Consider the following 21,232-nt stretch of genomic DNA (forward strand, 5'->3'; position numbering starts at 1 on the left):
TTCTGCCCTTTTCTGCTTCATATTTTTAATCTTGGGCGTCTAACAGAGTAGCTTAGTATGATTCACAGTACAAAACAATCCTAATTTGATTTATAATAAGCACCAGTGCAGCTATGTCACCATCTGAAACAAGCTGCTTTACCTACACTTTAAGTCAGTCCGCTCAACTGAAAGATCAGACTGATCTTTATCCAGATTGATCTTTATTTTAAATTCATGCCATAAACGCAATCTTTGATTCCAAGCACTGTAAATCCATTTTTGGAGAATCAAAAGTGATTATACGTGATTTTGCCAATCAATCAATCACATATTTGGTATGGTTAATGATGATTTAAACACATCGAGTAGTTGAAAAGTGCTGGATTCATATTTGAGGGATTGTTCTCAGATCGATTTTAAAGCAACTCCATCACAGAGACTTCTGTGAGACTGTCAGGGCTGATTTAATGTCCATGCATGTGCGTGTATATATGTAACTGCTATTGATGTTAAATGAATATTATCATCATCCTATTTATGCAGCTTTCTTATTTGCTGTGCCAGATTTCATTTTTATCTTTACAGTGTTTATTCTCTTTTGATGATTTCTATTTAACTTTTATTTCTTTGCTTTTATCCCCAGAAATAAATGAATAAAACCCAGTGAACCATGCTAAAAATAAATAAATAAATTTGTTCATAGCTCCGGTGTGCATGCCGAAAAGCGATACGTTAGCTCGGTCGATCAGTGAACTGGGAATGCAGTGAACCGATTTACTCTGTATGACCAACAGAAATGGCTTTTATTAGAGTCTATTTATGCCTTTAAGCACGACACGTTCGCACACTGCACGCCTGTCCTGCTGATAATGTCCTCTCGGGTCGAAGGCTGCGGAATATCAATGAGTACGACTAATGGAGCAGCAGCTGGAAACACAAACATGTGGAAGCCAACGCTCCACAAGAGCTAATGCGATCTTTTTCCCCTCGAAGGTTGCTAAATTTGCTGCACTGACACAAGAAATCAAGTTAAGAAACGCAGCTCGAGATGTCGGGGAAGTGATCTGTCGCCGATCACACACAAATAGGTCACGGTATTGCAGATGGGGCCCTTGCAGGACTTGCATGTATCAGAGGATTGAAAATTAACTAGCAAGTCAGCAGCAGTGAATTAGACCCCCTGCAGCACAACTTGTGTTTGTCCTCTCTAATGCAACAAACTGCTACACAAGTGTGATAACAGCTTCACAGCTTCTTCTAAAAATGCTCAAAACAGAAACTAGCACTTTGCTGAAAGCCAAAGAAACAAGATTTGAAGTGTAAAGATGATTTTCCCATCTGCTGCTGCTGTGGCCCTTCGATCACGTCTTTTCCCTGCCCCTTCACTCTCTGCTCTTTGAGTTTTTGAGGGTTAACGATGTTTCTCCAGCCTCCACGGTCAGCACAGCTCATGGGATTAAACTTGGCTTTAAGACCGCTCTCTAATGCTGGAGCCCGACAAGTTGAAGACCTCCGCTCGCAGCTTCATATTCAATCTATTTCAAGGATTTTGCCCATTTCGAACACTCCTGCTGCTGTGCACTTGTTTTTTTGTTACATTACATTTTGTTACCATTTTTTAAAATAAATACAAACCCAACAGGAATCAGATCCACCTGCAGACAGACAATCTAAAACTGCATTTGATGGCCTGCAAGGACAAAATAGGTTTTTAAATCACTTTTGTTGAATAGGCCCAAAATGTCTGTCAGATGAGCCAACTCTGACTCCTACTGTCTGCAGACTCACTGTGCTTATGTGCCTAGTCACCCCACAAAGGTCCAATCTGTGCCAACAAAAACCCCACCAGCAAAAAGGTCCAATCATATAGACCTCTATGAGAAACTGACCCATCAGCTTTCATGATTCATGACCTCAGTAACCTTCCTTATGAGCATTTGTGGGCTTGGTCACTAGTTTCTAATTTTAGTGAAGACAAGATGATGTTTGCTTTTATTTGTCCCCACTAGTGTCACCATTATACATCCAAAAATCACCAGCTCACTGTGGTGGACACAATGTGGTGGTGCTGAATTTTCCCAGAAGCCTTAGTGGCCCAAAGCAAAGTGTCTTGGATAAGAGGCCAGACTGAACACATTTGAAGAAAAAAAGAAAAAAAACCCTATGAACAAATAACCTAGGGGCCAGATCCTGGGACAGGATACCGAGGTCCATGGGTGGGTGCCTGGTGACGGGTTTTAGCTCCTATTTCTGGGGTCCTGGGTGTTTGAGATGATTTCTCTTTTGAAATTAGTGGCATTTGTTCTCTCGTCATTTCCTGCTCTACTTTGAAGGTTCGTTTTCTCTTATGTCTAATCTAACTTTTCCCTCCTTTGTGACCGTCTGCTCCGCCCTCATTTGTTCTCCAACTGTGGTTGATCGTCTGTACCTGTGATTTGCTCCCACTTGTCTTTTGTTGACAGTTAGATTCCCTCATTGTGTTTGCTTTGTGCATTGGAAAAGGGAGGTCTGCATATCTCTGCTCAGAGTGCTGCCCCTGTGAAAATCGATATGCACATTAAGTTATATCTGAGCTGCTAAAGAAAGTGTTTAAACACCACCCGGTCAGTACAGGGCAAGTGGTGAAGCAGCCAACAACGGTCACACCGATAGCCTGGATTAAATACTCACACGTGCAGCCCTCGAGCTGAAAGCGGCGGTAGAAACATGCACCCAAGTTGAGTGCAACACGCTCAGCATCTTCACTTTGCTCTGCATCTCCTCTGACACCACTTCACTCACTCTGAATCTCTAAAATATGCAACAGACACTGAGCCAACTAACACAGTCAAAAAGTGAATGATATCAGAAGGCCAAGTGCCTCATAAATGTCTAAATCCACACGCAGAGAAACCCGAAGAAACGTTCAGCTCTTTTAAATCATTCAAACCCACAAGTGACTTGTTGACTTTCAGTCAGAGGGTGTAATCCTTTTTATTTAAATCAGAGTATGGAAAGTCCCGAACAAAAAGCTTGGTTAGGCACTTTGTTCTCCAGCAGCAGAGGTGCTGGATAGTCTCAGTCAGCTGGGTCCACAAAGGAAGGGAACATAAAAGCCCCGTCTCACAGTTCCCATTCATTTAGATCTGCTATGATAGCAACAAGAAAGCCAATAATCCCATTTTAATGACCACACCCAGCTACAAGTATGAAACAAGACACAGCAAGTACAGTCCCGTCTAATGCTGACCTCTGATTGTCCTGAACATGTGGGTGTAAAGAGAACTTATTGAGAGGCCACTGCTTTTATAAATTGCTTTATGACGGGAAATTAATATCTGCACTTTCATTCTTATTACTCTGTAAAATTTAAAAAATGTAAAAAAGCGATCGGCACGTGGATATAAAAGAAAGGTGCAGTCAGGTCGCTGTTAGTAAACCACAGAATTCAAACAGCTGAAAACATTCAATGGCCTCAAACGATCCGCAACGATCCGACTACCTACAACGGTTTGATTAAACTGGTGCCAGCAACCGTTCCGCTCGCAGCGCTGACAAACGGCGTTACAAAGCTGCCATGCCTCATTTTCATGTTTTCAGCTATGGCGAAAGTTTTGATATCTCTTCAAAAATCAAACCTCATATGAAGTCTACATAGTTTATAGCCTTAACAGTGGGTAAAATGGTTCCCAGTTGCAACAGGCAAGGACTGAGATCATCCATCGCTTTCCAGAGGGCCATTTTGTCCTCATGTGCTCCTCATTTACTATTGCTAAAAGTCAAGATTTGGCACCTTACACAACATATTTCCAGTTTGCAGTAATTAAGGTGGCAGATCTACTGTGAAACCAATCAGTAATCATTAAAATAATGGGCCCTTGATTCCAGAAAGGGACAAAAGCAGCTTCTAACCATTTATACTTGCATACTGCCAATGTTCGCAGCAGAAATCACTGAAAAATAAAGAAATATACACACAAATGTTCCCACCAACTACTGACAGACTGTCCCTCCATAGAGACACCAAAAATGTTAGATTTGTGTTTTATATATACACACTTTGCTTCCACGGTCCTGAAATGAAACTAGTACAGTCTTTACAGTTGGTTTCTCTCCTCTGCTCCTGGTTTCACCACGTTTCTCATGTGAAGACTGTGCATTACTTTTGTTTGTTTTTTTAAACATGTGCACTAGTTTCGTTTCAGGGTTGAGTCTCTAATGTGTTTTGTCCTCGTTTACAGTTTCTGTCCTCTGCTCTCGGTTTTATCACCGTCTTTCTGTCTTTATCACGGAAGTCAAGATAACATATTACATGTGTACCGTTTATACTCTTTGTGTACTAGTTTAACTTCACCGCAATACAAGAGTCTCTCCTGTGCTCTCGATTTCACCGCATGTCTGTTTCACTCTGTGCTTCTAGTCAATAAAGGCAAGCAGGAAGCAGAGACAACCGACATAGAGGCAAGGTTATTTTAAATGAAGACAGCTCGTTGTGTTACTTTAGGAGAGAGTGTTTCTCAAAATGTACCATGGGCTCCACCAGCAAACTGTTGAGCCACTGCAGGTCAGTTGAGGCCAACCGGGTGAAAACTATAAGGTGAAACAAGAGTTTGGTGACGTTTGGCAATTGCAACAACCTGTATTTAATGTGAATTTCAACTTAGACTATTTAAATTTAAAAATCATTGGGTCTGAATTCTTTAGGCATCTATAAAAAAAAGGGAGAACTACTGCTCTAAGAGCAATAAAGTCTTCCATATATGGGTTAAACCACATAAATCAATAGGGGGTGACTCTTGCTCAGCTTTGAATTTGAAAAAAAGAGCAGCTGATAGGCAAAAGATACCCCACCCCCAACTCCCTAGCTGAGGCCCACCGCAAAGCTGTCAACCCAGGGGAAAACCACTGAAAGGTTAATTAAATATGCACTCGATGGCTACATACATGATACCACTCTATAAGACTGGAGCTAATGTGCCTCGGGCAAACATCAGCCTCCTCAAAAGCCGACGACCCACACAGAAGAAGAAAACAGCATTGTTCTTGTGTTTCAATGCAGAGCAGTATGGATCAATAAGGACAAATATAGCTTTTGTCAAACGTCCACGTTATTGTACCCATAATTCAATCTTTCCCTGCTGTGATACTTAAGCAAAGCTTTTAATGCCTCATTTGAAAAACCGAGAAAACAAAGGCAGGGCGAAGGGAACATCACTACCAGGTGGCGTTTCCTTGCAGTAATTATTTTCTCATTAACCAAAGACTATGAGGATACTGAAAGAACGATGCAGTTAATCGAGCAAATTTGTGACATGAAACTAGAGGCATCCAGACTGTAAAATGTAAAAAATAATTTTAAGTATTATGAGATTCAGCCCAAGAAGCCTCTTCCCCGACCCCCAAACAAAGAGAATTGATAACACAGCCGATCGACAGTTTCAGAGATTTGTTCCCCTCAGATGCAATCGATAATCCAGGAAATTGGAAATGCTATCAGCTGATGTTTGAGCTTGATTTCAATGTGACTTGACTGAGAAATCCAAAGTTTGAAATGCTGTTCAGTACAGTTACCTGCCTCAGCTGGACTTCCTCTGCTTTGCTAATAGGCTGTCCAAGAATCCTTTTCAAAGTAAAATATAGCAAAGATACCACTTCTTTTCACGCGTGCGCCTGTGACTGTGGACCGACTTCCAACTAAAAACAACTTACAGTTACAGCGGCTTCCATATATCGTGACCGATTGAAGCTGCTGTCATTTTAAGTATCTGTAAATAGCAAACAGACCTTTTCGGCTCAGGTGTTCATATGGAGGTGTGAGCGACTGAAGCACTGACCTTTAGAGTAGTTGACAACTCCCTCCATCTCCTGAGCCACAAGAAATTCATCATGGAAAACACGCTCAGAAAAACTGGCCACAAATGTGTTTTTTAATAATTTGGTGGGTTTTTAGTTTGGGGGAAAAATAAAGGTTTGTGTGAAAATGGCTTCCAAATTACTGAGTAAATGGGTATGGAAGGAGGAGGCAGCCAAGGGGTCTGTGTTTACACCCATGATCCGCATTATTTATATTTCACATCATATTTTAATATATCCATCCAACCTTTGCTGCTTATCTGGGTTGCAGAGGGTGGCAGTCGCCAACGTACATTGAATGCATCTAAGTGTCCGTTTAAAGTTTCTTTATGTGGCATCTAAATACAGGGAGTGCAGAATTATTAGGCAAGTTGTATTTTTGAGGAATCATTTTATTATTGAACAACAACCATGTTCTCAATGAACCCAAAAAACTCATTAATATCAAAGCTGAATGTTTTTGGAAGTAGTTTTTAGTTTGTTTTTAGTTTTAGCTATTTTAGGGGGATATCTGTGTGTGCAGGTGACTATTACTGTGCATAATTATTAGGCAACTTAACAAAAAACAAATATATACCCATTTCAATTATTTTTTTTTTTTTACCAGTGACACCAATATAACATCTCTGCATTCACAAATATACATTTCTGACATTCAAAAACAAATCAGCGACCAATATAGCCACCTTTCTTTGCAAGGACACTCAAAAGCCTGCCATCCATGGATTCTGTCAGTGTTTTGATCTGTTCACCATCAACATTGCGTGCAGCAGCAACCACAGCCTCCCAGACACTGTTCAGAGAGGTGTACTGTTTTCCCTCCTTGTAAATCTCACATTTGATGATGGACCACAGGTTCTCAATGGGGTTCAGATCAGGTGAACAAGGTGGCCATGTCATTAGTTTTTCTTCTTTTATACCCTTCTTACCAGCCACGCTGTGGAGTACTTGGACGCGTGTGATGGAGCATTGTCCTGCATGAAAATCATGTTTTTCTTGAAGGATGCAGACTTCTTCCTGTACCACTGCTTGAAGAAGGTGTCTTCCAGAAACTGACAGTAGGACTGGGAGTTGAGCTTGACTCCATCCTCAACCCGAAAAGGCCCCACAAGCTCATCGTTGATGATACCAGCCCAAACCAGTACTCCACCTCCACCTTGCTGGCGTCTGAGTGGGACTGGAGCTCTCTGCCCTTTACCAATCCAGCCACGGGCCCATCCATCTGGCCCATCAAGACTCACTCTCATTTCATCAGTCCATAAAACCTTAGAAAAACCAGTCTTGAGATATTTCTTGGCCCAGTCTTGACCTTTCAGCTTGTGTGTCTTGTCCAGTGGTGGTCGTCTTTCAGCCTTTCTTACCTTGGCCATGTCTCTGAGTATTGCACACCTTGTGCTTTTGGGCACTCCAGTGATGTTGCAGCTCTGAAATATGGCCAAACTGGTGGCAAGTGGCATCTTGGCAGCTGCACGCTTGACTTTTCTCAGTTCATGGGCAGTTATTTTGCGCCTTGGTTTTTCCACACGCTTCTTGCGACCCTGTTGACTATTTTGAATGAAACGCTTGATTGTTCGATGATCACGTTTCAGAAGCTTTGCAATTTTGAGACTGCTGCATCCCTCTGCAAGATATCTCACTATTTTTGACTTTTCTGAGCCTGTCAAGTCCTTCTTTTGACCCATTTTGCCAAAGGAAAGGACGTTGCCTAATAATTATGCACACCTGATATAGGGTGCTGATGTCATTAGACCACACCCCTTCTCATTACAGAGATGCACATCACCTAATATGCTTAATTGGTAGTAGGCTTTCGAGCCTATACAGCTTGGAGTAAGACAACATGCATGAAGAGGATGATGTGGACAAAATACTCATTTGCCTAATAATTCTGCACTCCCTGTATGAGGTCAGAGAAGTCAGTGGCGCCACAGCTGCAGCGATCCCATCAGAAGATAGTCTCTAGTTACATGCCTGCCTGTCTGTGCACAGATACAGTAGCAGAAATCGAGTAACCGAAATCAAAACTAAGGCGGAGTTCGAACGCGGTTGCGGTCCAGACAGAGTGCTGAGTACTTGTTAAATAATGCATTAATGTCTTATTGTTGGGCCTCAAGGTCAGAGGTTCTCCGTCTGAAAAGTGAGTCTAACACATGAGTGGCTCAACCTCTAAATATCTGCCAGTTTCCCAGTGACCTGTTTAAGGTTAGGTTCACGTATACTGATTAATATGTAATTTTAACCTATATTGGTAAACCCAAAAGGAAATTCTATAACAGAAATGTGTTAACCTAACCAAGCCTTGTGGTTTCCTTTGGCTTGAATTGTTTGTTAAATGAAGGGGTTAAAGCTGTATTACTTCTACTGACCAGCAGGGGGCAACTCCTCCGGCTACAAAAGGCGGTGGTAAACTGACCCTCTGCACACTTGATCTATGATGTTAACACAGTAACAGCTTGAGGCTGCACAATGGGACCTCAGTAACCAATGGATGATGTAGACTAGTGGTCTCTAGTAGCCGTAAATTCTCTCTTTCCCTCTCTTTCATGGTGACTACTTTTAAATTTGAAACAGGGCTGTTGATTGAGTGTGAGCAGCCATCTATAAGTACCCCATCAGTACTGTGTACCTTGTCAGTGTTTACTAGTTAAACACCACCTAGTTTCTGCAAAGTCACACCAACACTAGTTTCTATTTGGGCTGATTTGTGTTTTCAGTGCAACTGGAGACTGGTCCAGGGATTAGTTTTCACCTCCACACCTGTCACACACACACACAGGTAACTTTTATGTTTACAAATATTGCCGTTTAAAGAGGCCCAACTAGTAAATCTTACTGGTCTGGTTAGGCAGTTAAGTTGGCGTGATCTGCGAACATTAATCCCAGCTTTGGAGTCTCTTTTGGCAACATAGTCCTCTTTTGTGTCACATTCCAGCGATCTCAAGTTTCCCTTCATTTATTCCCCCCCGATCATTAGTGTTGTTCCTCCTTTTCTCTAGAAACCTGATGGTTGTCATAAAAGAACATCTTCAACAAATATTTCTGAACAAGCCACAATATGTTCATGTTTTTAGTGGGTTTCCATCCCATGGAAGTCAGAGCTCTTGGTTTCTAGTGTAACAGGAGAAGGCAGCAGTGGAAAACAATGCCAATAATATTTGTGAGAAGCTGAAGCAGAAACACTCAAGGCCTCAGCTCCACCCGGGGACTACAACTACAGCTCACCCAGGCCAGCGTTCCCTACACCAAACTGCAGGATGTATTAAACAATACAGCTGTCTGCCTTGATCCACTCCGACGTTTGTCTCCGCTACGATTATTCGCCTCATTCATCTCCTCCCCCCCCCCCCCACACTCCTCCAGCACCAAATGAGAATCAGATGTTTTGGAGAGGAAGCACGGACCCCCGCCCATCCTGCTTTGCAGGGGAGGTGGGATAGCATCTGTGTAATAACGTGAACACATTGACAGGAAGTTTAAAATTCCACCCAAGTTCCAACTTCCACCGCTGGCCGGCAGCTGTGTCAGAAACCACGCACTAGACCTGATTCATACAAACTCACACATTAGGTTTACAAATAAGCAGCAGCAGCCGCCGTTACCTATGGAAACTCATGCAGCAGGATTTATTTTATCAACCGTTCTTGGAGGAATGTCTAAACTCGTTCACGAGGCTTAAAAATTTAGGAGCATGGCTTAGAGGACATCCTCTGCTGCTGCCGCGCCGTCAAAAGCATGACTTCCCTAAACAAAGACAAGGCCCCTTTCACCCCACAAATTCCTTGACAACTGCTGCAAGCTTCCTGCTGGCATTTGATATGCTCCATTTCGTTCCCATGACCGAACTCCAGTCACGCCGAGGCGGTTGAAGGCTCGTCTCGCTGACACTCTGAAGCGTTGCTGCACTCCCGACGTGAAACTTCCATCATCTCATCCTCTGAACCAGCGAGGGTGTCGCATCGAGTCAAACGTGATTTACATTTAGTTTTGCTTTCTGTGTCTCAAAGTGTGCAACAGCGAGTGTGTGTTTCTTAGTGCAATCATATGGGGAAGAGACAACGAGGAGCCGCTGTGGGTTATCGTGTGTAATTAGTTTAAACCTTAAGTGGTTGGGATGAAACCTTTCCTTTGGATTTGAGGAATTTTTTCTTTTGGTTGAACCTTTTGAAATCTCTGAGGCTATCATCAGAAAAATGAAAAATTCAGTGCTGCACTCTCACTTAGAAAGCCCATATTTACTCACCCGGTTTTGGACTCTGAACCAGTGACCCTGTCATCACAACCACACTCGTCTTGACTTATGTCTTGACAGTGATTCTGCGCTGGCACCCCATCCACCCAAAAAAAAAAAGAAAGAAAGAAAAACCCAAAACTGGCCTTCCCCCCCTCCCAGTCTTTGTCTCCTCGGCAGTGGGGGCAAACTTACCAAGCTGACTCTGTTTTTCCCAGCATGTGGTTGCCAGGTTGGACAGTTCCCGGTATTTCTCCGCCAGTTGGAGCTTGCCGTTATTAAGGCGAGGTCGCCGAGCGAGGCTCTCCTCGGCCAAACTCCGGTTAGAGGTCAGCAGCATCTCCCTGTCAAACTGGAGCTCCTGAAACTGTGAGGGGAAAGAAAAACAATTAGTGTTAAATTAGCTGACATTTTTCCCTCGTACATGCAAAGACTCTCGTGACAACCGGCTCATGAACAGCTGCGCAGCCACAGTGCTGCACAGAACAGTGAAAGTATTTGGGCAATGACACAACTCTTGCAATTTTGCCTCCGACTTTGACTGTGGTGTGTATAAACCATCAAAACGCTAATTGCAGACTTTGTGCTGTAATTCAAGAAAGAACTGCATCACCTGCATTAGGAATTACAGACATTTTTATACATAGCGCCTCATTTTCAGAGACTCAGAAGCAAGTGGACAAAAAATTTAACTAGAAGGATGTTTTTTAACACTTCAGTGAGATAAACTGATTGTGGACCTTAAAAATGATACACCTATTCTCTCAAGTGTTCTTGACAACACACTAAATATTCTGAAGGTTTTTTTTCTTAGAAATTTAAATAACAATTCTGTGATCATCCACTTTGTCCTCTGTGATTCCTTCTAAACTAGATTATTTGGGCTCTTCAGTCTCCTGATGGCCACCTTCACATATATTCACATCCCTTTGGCGCTCCTGTTGCAATTTCAGCTCCTGAAATCGACTTAATTTGTCATGAATTAACAGAACGAGGGGGACTGGTCTTCTGTGGCCATGATGCTGCTTATCAGTTATTAGTCTGATTACTTCTGAGTCCCTGAAAATGATGGCCTGTGCATAAAAATGCCTCAAATTCCTAAACAGTTCAAGTGATGCATTTCAGTCACATGTTCATTATTTCACCACAATATTGTTACACTGTCTCTCATTAAAAAGAAAACATGATATTTTTCTAATGTTCATGTTTTTCTGGGTTTTTTAAAATTGAACAGTGTATATTGTTTTTCTTCCTCTACAGTTTCTTTGTGCTATGAGGGAAAAGCGAGGATCAGCCACTCACACTATCACTAATCGCAAGCACAACGAATGGCTACCAGCAAAAACTGCTGTGTAAAGAAAGAGGAACATAAAAGAAAGCTAACGCCAAGGTTTAAAAGAAAACAAAAAAAACATCAAGTGTGATAACTATAAAATGCTGTTGTTTGCAGCCGTAATGTTGATAAAGGACTAAGATCTGGGTAAATGGGGAGGAGGAGTGGTAAATGTGATATTGTCACTGGAGCATGAGACCACCATAAATTATTAAACTCAAAGCCACTCCCTTTAAGTCTGGTCCCAGCAATAGCAGCTGGCGTCTCAAACACAGACACAATGCCACTTTGTGAGTTTCACAAAGTTAAAAGAGTCAGTTTCACACATTCCCGCCACTTTCTTTTTGCTCAATTGCTCACTTTCAGCGGTCAGCCTCTTTGGGCCTGAAGCCCTCTGCATTGAGTCCATGCTGCACGGTGCATCTGTCTCGCATTTTCCGGGTCATCAAAAGAATGGATGAGTCTCAAAAAATTTGCAGAATTTGCCCTGAGGTCGAAAGAAGGATGACTGTCTGAGCTGCTGAAAAACAGGATGTCAGATCTTCTTTTCATTCATTCTCAGAAATCAAAAGATAATACAGCTCAACTCACACTCACACTCCAATAAAGCTCCTTTCTTTCTTTAAACAAGAATCCAAACGGACGCATATCCTGCCTCGGCTGGTCCGCCCAGTTTACCAAACAACAACTGCTGCAGTCTTCAGCGAGGGAGTGCTTTCTGTATTCTGATGCATAGGCTGGCGGTGTTTACCGCCCAAGACAAATGACACTTCGGAGTCAGGAACTCTGCACTGGAGAAGACGAGGCGACGCATTGTTGTTGTTTTCTGCCACGTAAACTGCAATAAAAAAGGTGTTCCTGTTGTCCTAAACGAGACACAAGCCGCCAATTTAACACTCAGTCTGTGAAGAAATTGAAGGCCTTAAAAGTCTTTTCCATTAAAGAATTCTTCACGCAACACCGAGTATGTACCTGCAAGAAACGAAGCAGTGTTGCGCTGACAGTCTCCTGTCACGGAGCCAGCTTGTATGATTATGAAGACTTTCATAAACGAGATAGAAAGATATTTTTATAAAAACAATAATGGATCAAACGACAGTGTGTAATGTGGCGTCGCCCCCCTGCAGATTTTGTGAACCCACTGTGAGTTTCGCCCACTCTTCTCAGAGCTTTATATCTTCTTCTAGCTCATTGTTTGGCTGTCTTGCCTGAAACTGTTTTGACTCTGACTTATCTCACAGCGGGCGTTTTTTTTCTTCTTCTTGGTCACAGCAGGCAGCTGTACTAATCTCCACATGTAGGAGAAAAATATCAAATAACGCTGCTTGATTATTTTTTTTAAAAAAAAAAATCACCGTTATTTTCTCATTTATTCATTAACTTCACAAATGTCATGCATTTAATAAACCGTAAAAAAAAAAAAAAAAAAAAAAAAAAAACAGCTTTTAGTGACGTCACTCCTGCAACGTGCTGACGAACAAACAAACTGCAATCGTTGCTGCGGCAACCCCAAAGTAATCTTGCGCGAGGTTACACGATGCCGTCTGCAAAATTTGTAACACAAACTGCAAAGCTGGTCTTGACAGCACATCAGACACCTGATCAAACAAAATCTAACCAAAAGGTGAAGAGTGTACTGCGTTTCATAGCCTGAAAAGTGAATCCATGGATGAACATGATGCAGCTAGTGAAACATTGGCATCTTCTTCTTCAGGCTGTCAGATTACATCTCTGAGCTGGCTGGGGAACACCTCAGTATTCCCTCTGATAAAGCTGGGGGAGGTGGCTGGGGGCGGGAGGTCTGAACTTATCTGCTTAGGCCAAAATAAGCAAGATACTAAATAAAATACTAAATACTAAAGGGTACTAGCATTGAATTCCAGGTACTAGCATCAGTTCAAGCATTAACCCAACCATACCCAGTGCAGGTCCGGATTGTATCCCAGTATCCCAAAAAGTGATGATGCAGTGAATTATGGTTCAATCCCAACAGTAACATCTCCTCAACAAATGAGAAACCAGTGTGTGTTTGGTGTAAACAGATAAAGGGGATAACGTTACATCTATCTGCCTCGCTCCTACTCCACATAGAGGTCTATACACACTGCTGTTTTTGTTATCAGATGGGCATTAAGAGTCATGTAAAATCATAGCTAAAGTCCTGATTTTATCACCCAACAAAAGCATTTTATAAAAAAATAATAATAATTCTCAGTTATATTAATGCGTTAAATGGAAGTTTGAAGCTACATGGTGGCAGCTACACTGATGCTTTGCGGTTGATGGCACTTTAGAGGTCTACACCAGCAATGCAGCATTATCGTCATACCAACTTTCTGAGGAAGAGGAGCTGAAACTAAGCTTTTAGATTAAACAATAAAGCTTTCAAACCAGCACTAGCAGCACTCTCCAAAATACCCTGAAGAATGTGTAAATGATAAGTACAGGAGATATTAAAAAGCCCTCCTGTTATTTACAAAAGAGGGCTCTAAAGCGTTTGAATTTTTAAATACAATTGTACACCTCTGTTTTTAACCTATGACTCATGTACTGACAGTGAAGCTTTTCCTTTACTAAGACTTTATCATGTGGGATTTGTGGTTTGATTTAAGGGGAAATGCAAAGATTTCTGTCGAACAACAATGCAGACTCTCTGCAGACCACCCGAGTTTAATGATGTTCCACTGAAGGCCCACTCTGAGCCAGGAAAACCCTCAATAGCCTTTAAAAAGGCAAAATGGAGATTAAAATTCAAACCTTCTCTCATCAAAGAACTAGGAGGATTCTCAGGGAGAGCAGTTCACCTTGAGCAAGTCATCCAGTCTGCACCAAAATGTAATGGGTTACTCCTTCACCCAAACGCCACCTCCTCACCAATTTTCATGAAATTTTGTCAAGCAAATTTTGAATAATTTTACTCAAAGACAAAGAAGGTAAATGAATCTATTGGATGCCAGCGCTCAGTACTTGACAGCTTCCACGACATAAACCCACCCCCCATGTTTAATGTACAGCTCTCATCCCCTCCCCCAAGTCTTCAGCTAGTTGTGATTCTCATGTTCACACAGAATCACTGGGAAGATGACCTAGATCTGAAGTTTAGCGGTTACGTGAGGTCTGTCTCTACCTGGTTTCCCCTCCGAGGATCATTTTTACCAGTCTGCAAGATTAAAGAGCCCAGCAAAGTGGAAAGATCTCCAGACACCAAAAAACTACATCCGAATATGAAGTAATGAAGCGCAACTGAAAATACAACACAGCACGAAGCTTGTTGTGTAGCTGATTATAAATAGAGTGGTCAGGTATCCCATTTCATGTGGGACTGTGTGGCATTTTTATCCTGTGTCCTCTTGTTTAAAGTGAACACTTCTCATGCAAAACTAAAATAACTGCTGTAAATGGGAAAAGGTGTTCTGAGTCTTTGCACGGGACCATAAAGACTCAATGCCATATCTTTAACATTATATTATTTGGACAGATCAAACTACCCCTAAGACAGGCTTAAAATGTGTTTCTATACAATCTTCTATACAATCTTTACACCAGCTGAGATATTACATTAACTGAGGTATGACTCTAAAGAATTTGTTTAAGCAGTTTCCTCTGAACTAACCACTAAAGACTGGCTCAGGTTCACACTTTAAGGCTTCAACAGATGATGCATGGCAGTAAAATAAAATGTCAGACTGATTATTTATGTTTGTTTTCTTTTAATGATTCGATTATTTAAGTTCTGTGTCATGAAAGTGTCTAAATCACCATGGCAACTCGTGCTGAACACCCAACCTGGTTAGGAGCAGGTTGCATTGCAAGTCTTGGCTGAACGCTTCACGTTTTTTACCGATTCTTTTATTTATAACATGATTTAAGTGTAATACGGATAATCTGCTGGGCAAATATGTTTTATATGTGCAAGCTGCTAAGTTGTACCTGAGTAAAACTGCTGGATAAAATGCAAACTCCGTAACATTATCACAGGATTGCGTTTGTGTTAATTTTGTGATGTAGAAAATGTATGAACAGTCTTTATAGTCGGTTCTAATCTGCTGCGAGGTCCCTTTTACACTTCTGAACTGCAGCTACAAGAACACATAGACACACACAGTGAAAATACCTGTGTAATCATTCAAATTAATTTCACTTTAATCTGCCAGGAAACAAAAGCTATTTCCATGACTCCTCTATTAGGCTATGAGACAGTAACATTCAATGCTTAAATGTGTCCAGTCCCAAGTTTCAGAGCTCTAATGTGCAGCTGTCATCTTAGAAATAAAACAGCAGCACTGATAAAAATCAGCATTAACATAGAAAACTTGATTTCTTTGTTTATTTTATCACTCTGGGTGCTAAATCACCAGATTAATGACCTTCTGCAGCATTAATAGCTTGTCTCATTTTCTATGTTGTTGCTTTTCACAGTTACATTTTTCATGTTCTTTACAGATTTTTAAATCACCATCATAATCTGATAACGTCTCTCGCGGGGATCATTTTCTGAGGAAGAAGAGTCATGTGATGCATGACACACCCCTTTTTATGTGAGCGTACACAGACCCTGAAGCAGAAAGTCCAGCTAGAGCCAGCTAAAGCAAAGAAAGCCTGGCTTTGTTGAACTATGTTGGCAGCATACCCCTCAGGTTCCACGTAAACACCACCTTCGCCCCACATTTAGTCTGAAGAGTGATTTAGATACCATTCCTCACTGATAAGGGTTAATGAAACAGCAAGCAGTGATTAGGGCATGTGTAGGCTACAGTTTATGTTTTGACATTTTATCAGCTTTCCAGTGGGTCGCTGTGTTGTTGTCACATCGTGTGAGCGATTTCTGATGTTCCCACAAGCTGTGCGCTCCGAACATCTTTGCAGTCGTTTCTCCTTTATGTCATACAGTCGGACACACGTGGGTCTTGTTCAGCCTACCAACATCGGTGCTCTAATTCCTGCTGAAGATGTCAGAAACTGTTAAGCATCCTGCAGTAATGCATTACACAGCTGGTATTCAAACACGTATCACAACAAAACAAAAGCAGGAACAAAAGAGGAATGAATGGCTCTCAGAGATGTCAACCTGACTGGTAGTCAGACTGGTAGCTGCTCATTTTTTTTTTTCAACCAATTTAAGCTCCGCATTATTATTGTTATTAACTAATCCCATACATCAGTGAAGCAGCAACGTTCAGAGCTTAAAAACCAAGCCAACCCCAAAAATACCCCAAACAGCAGTTCCTCTAATGGCCACTTGAGGCTGCACCCAAAGTGACCCTACTCTCATAGAGCCCTCCCAAAGTCAAACTGTCTAACAGCGCATCAGAAATAAGACCTGTTGCACGAGTCTAGTTTCATTATACCAACTTGCTCAAAACTCCAGGTTTTAATTATATCTACGACACAGAGCCAGGGTCGTTTCTAATGATGTGACTCTCAAGCTTCTCCTGTCTCAGTAATGCTGCGTTTTATGCTGCTACAATGCAGAGGGTTGCAAACAAAATGCAAAATAATTGCATTTCTTAATTATTTAGCTCCATCGATTTAAGCACACTTGCAGTGTTTGAGGATGACTAATCCACAATGGTTACGTTTCAGTGAACACGCTGTTGTTGTTACTCTACCCGTGGCTGTGAAAAAGCACTGCAATTCTATAGCTGCTGAATCCCAACTGAGAGCCTTTTCTGTTTGAGCAACCCCGAGGCAAAACTCATCCGAATGGGGCCCAGGAAAAAGACGTCTGGTTACAACTGGTGTAGATCTGTCTGCAAGTGTCTGATTCATTAGATCCTAATGCATCAGCCTGATCTCACAGAAAAACACACAAAAACTCCAAACAACTGGGCTATGGATGCACACTCTCCATGGCAACCACTGGCTTTAACCCAACCAATGCTCTTTTTCTAAACTAAACTGATTAGTGTTTAATCCCTAAAATAAACCAAGCTGCCTTCCGCCACCAAGTCTCCAAACCTTGCTTTCCTTACACCTGGTCCCTGCACCTACACCTAATCTACCTACCTTTCATCACATGAGCCAGCTCTTTCCCTTTAAAGCCCCACTTTCACCCCCATCTCTCTCGCTGCCTTCTAACACGGCTTCCCCATTTCCGCTTCCTTTGTCTTCAGCCAACAGTAACACAGCTTCCACCGGCACCCTGTTGGACAGCAGCACCAGCGGTTGTTAACCCAGGCCTCAATCCGGTACAGAAATCTAATTTTTGACAATCTGCATGTTTGTAACCCTATCCATTTATCCGGGATTGGGACCAGCTCTAGGAGTAGTATTTAGTCTGTTAAACCTAAGAGATAGGTGTGTTTAGGCATTAAGATCCAGTTTCTTTTATATTCTAAACTAAAATGAGCAGCTTGGTCATCTCTAAGCCTAGATGGTTTGATATCCTAAACGTTACTAGTGTGTAAGGCCTAAACTGAACAGCTTTAATAGCCATGTGAATCATCGAATGGTTGGCTTGGGTCAGAGCAATGAAAATTTTGTCATCAGAGGGTAACTGTGTTTTGTCCATGGTGAATTTACATTACAATGCACCAAATAAGCATCCGCCCCAGGCAGTGGACTTCAAAGGAGTGTAACAGCAGTTTTAGCTGTTCCGTAACAACTACAGAGTTTATTTTTTATTTAAGTCTTTAACCCTAACAGAGTAGTTTTCAGTGAGAATTAAAAGCATGTTTTATTTGATAATTCATTTCATTTTTCCATATATTAATAGTGTTAAACTCTGACATGTGGGACTCAAATGGTGGTCTCTGATGTGAGCTGTAAATGATTCACTAAACCAACCAAACCACCCAGCCTCCGAGTGTGGACTTTTTTGACCTTTAGGGGAAAATGTTAATGTCATGTAGATGGACACAAATCATTGCATACCAGACTGATCAGATGTCTTAAAAAATAATGTTGGAAAATGCATGTTCAGAAACACAGGTCAATACATTACAGGTCACGAGTATTTCAAGAAGTGGTGCGAAACTGTTGAATATGCGGATTTCTTGAAAGCTTGGGTAAGATAAGACGCGCTAGCTAGGTGTACATGAGGTTTACCATAACTAAGTGATGGAAAGATGAGTATGAGCGTGCGTCTGTGTGTGAGTGTCAGGGAGAGAGAGAGAGAGAGAGAGAGATGTGGTGTCGCTTGACACCACAAAAATCACCATGCAACCCCCCTGGAAATGCGCCTCTCTAAAGTGCAGAGTGGTTACTCCCTTTAGAAAATGTCCAATTTATATTTACCACGGTTTCACGCAAATTTACAGAAACCTACAAACACGACTTCGGGCGTTTTCTAAAGATTGGCTACCACTCCTCAATTCGGCTTGAATGCAATACACCAAGATGCAGTTTACTGCAGTAACACAACTCTTTAATGAAGTACTGCCGCTTAACTTAATTGTGTCTCTTGAGCGAAAAGATTAAGCATATCCAGTTTTAAAAGTGGGAATTTTACTCGGATGTGTAACGTTATGTACATTCAAATATCGCCGAACTAAATAGCATGTAATTACTTTCATTTTTCTCTCAAAGTCATCTTCCACTTCGAGTTTAACCCCACATGCAAATGAAAAAAAAATCTGCAATGCGAGATTTCTAAAAGGGAATTCGGAGCGAGGACTCAAGCCACATGACGGCGCGTATGTGGGGGGGCTTCAAGACCACGATACGAAGCTTCCTGTCCAGTGAGAAGGTTTACAGACTGAAATAAACCACTTGTACGAACCAAACACAGAGATATCCCAGAGTTTTACATTCGCTTCAGTAATTAATCATTCACCGCAAATATTAATAGCGCGGAGTTTAATGAGAACGAATTGGAAATCCGACCGCTCGCCACGCAGACAATCGATGAGCCGTGCACTGAAAGCTGGGCTGTTTCACACACCGCACACCAAATATGAGGACCACAAACAGCAGAATATTCAGCAATGACCACAAACAAACCCCCAAAAACTGTGCTAAAAAACAGGAGGTACTGCTAACGAAGCGCCAACACAGAGCAAATTACTCTCGGCACTTTGGTTCTTGGGGGAGCACGGAGGATCCCTACCTTCTCATTGAGGCGAATGATTTGGTCCATTTTGTCGTCGTTTTGTAAAAGCTCCCTCAGCTCACTCGCGCTTAAAGCCCTGTAGCCGTCAGGACAAGTGCTGGCCTCCTTCAAGTTGGACATTTTATTCCTTGAAATTGCGGCTGAACACGGCTGGGAAACATAAAGTCCGCACAGCGGTTACATCTCTGCTCACATTGGAATGCGCTACAGCGACCGTCCCGCACACAGCGTCTACCAGACAGCCGTCACGCTTCCTGTCAATTCCTTCAAAATAAAACACCTCCACCGCACTGACATCAGGGGCGTTTACAAGGGGGTGGCACAAGGGACCTCTAAAGAAAATTAGATTAATTTTGGTAGACCAGCTTAATCATTAATCAGATTAAACATGAACTAATTTAAGAACACATAAGTAGTAGGGGTGCAACGATTCACGGTTCGGTTCGGTTCAATACTTTGGTGTCAGGGTTTGATATTTTTTCTATACAAAAAAAATGTTCATGCCTTTTTAATTTGTCATTTATTAAAATTATAAATATATATTTTAACTCAAAAGTACCGTTTTTAAATTTAATGTTGCTGAAACAACAAAATAATAAAAAATAAATAAATCTATCTGATCGAAAAATCACTCATCTTTGGAAAAGAGAAATGGCTCTTTCCAAAATAAAAGCTATACCCTTCTTCTGGGCTATATTCTCAGCAGCACATTAAACATATCAAGTCCCCATAATGAGAATCATGTGCTAACAGCTGTCTCGGGTAAAGTTTGTAGCATGCGTGCTTGTTGTTTTTGTCTGCTTCCACTTGTCTTTGCGTAAATGTGCAGTCATATTCGTTGTTCCCACTAGTGCTGTCAGCGTTAATCTCGTTGAAGTGACGTTAACGCCACAACACGGCAAATCTCAGTTAACGAGCTACCGCGGATCGCCCCGTGCGTGGGGCTGGACGGCGTCAACACGTTAACAAGCTAACTGCGCTAACGCACTAGTTCCCACCAATTGAGCATTGCGTGGCACATCCGACATACTGTTTTACTTTTGTCCATGGCGCGCTTACCAATAGGGTCATGCTTCACATGAAAACCAAGATAGTTCCAAACGCCAAATCTGAATGAGGGTGGGGGAGGTTCAATTTCGGGTAGTGTTGAGGCAGTTGCCATGTTGCAACGAGCTTAGCTTCTGTCTTGCTAGCTTGCGCTGCGCTCAGTGGATCTGCACTCAACGGTGCAGCCTAGGTGGAGTAGTCGAACGCAGATCCACTGAGCGCTCAACACAGACAGCATCGTCAGAAGAAAAGTTGATAAAATATATTTTAAAAAATTGTATTGTTCGATACATATGCATACCGAACCAAAAGCATTGTATGAACGGTTCAATATCGATAGGAGTATTGTTGCACCCCTAATAAGTAGGTCCTATAGGAAGTCTCCACTATGAGGCACATCAAAAGGAGACCAGAGTTCATATGCTGTAGCACGAGTGTTCTGTAAGAAAAGGAGGAAGTGTGGCACAATTTTGGCATTAGATGGCATAAAAGATGGACGTAGCATCACACATTTGTTATAACGTCTCGTTATGGAGCCTGAAGCTGAGAGTTTTTACCACTGTTGAGCCCACCCTCGATAATCCTCCTTTCTGACTTGTAGAATGAACCAAAGGAACATAATGAACTTTGTGCTCTACTGAATATGACTCATTTTCGCAACCAGATGAGTCGCCTCATGCTGGCCATTAAAAAGAACGCATGTTTAATTCACTTCCGTGCTGGCTTTTGCTTTTTTGAGAGCTGGAGGCTATGTCCATCT

The 21,232-nt window shown here is 41.9% G+C and overlaps 1 protein-coding gene across 1 annotated transcript in view; it reads right to left on the bottom strand.

Annotated features, from left to right (window-relative positions):
• vps37d (VPS37D subunit of ESCRT-I) overlaps window positions 1-19,684 on the bottom strand; it is a 53,669-nt gene extending 33,985 nt beyond the window's left edge. The window contains exons 1-2 of the mRNA XM_040032477.1: window positions 19,423-19,684; window positions 10,238-10,409 (exon numbers count right to left, since the gene is read on the bottom strand). Of these exons, the coding sequence (XP_039888411.1) occupies window positions 10,238-10,409; window positions 19,423-19,545 (295 nt within the window). The 5' untranslated portion in view covers window positions 19,546-19,684. The remainder of the gene's footprint in view (window positions 1-10,237; window positions 10,410-19,422) is intronic.
• Between the last annotated feature and the right edge of the window lie 1,548 nt (window positions 19,685-21,232).

Source organism: Simochromis diagramma, unplaced genomic scaffold (genome assembly GCF_900408965.1).
Source record: "Simochromis diagramma unplaced genomic scaffold, fSimDia1.1 OVJJ01000216.1, whole genome shotgun sequence".
NCBI classification, from domain to species: Eukaryota; Metazoa; Chordata; class Actinopteri; order Cichliformes; family Cichlidae; genus Simochromis; species Simochromis diagramma.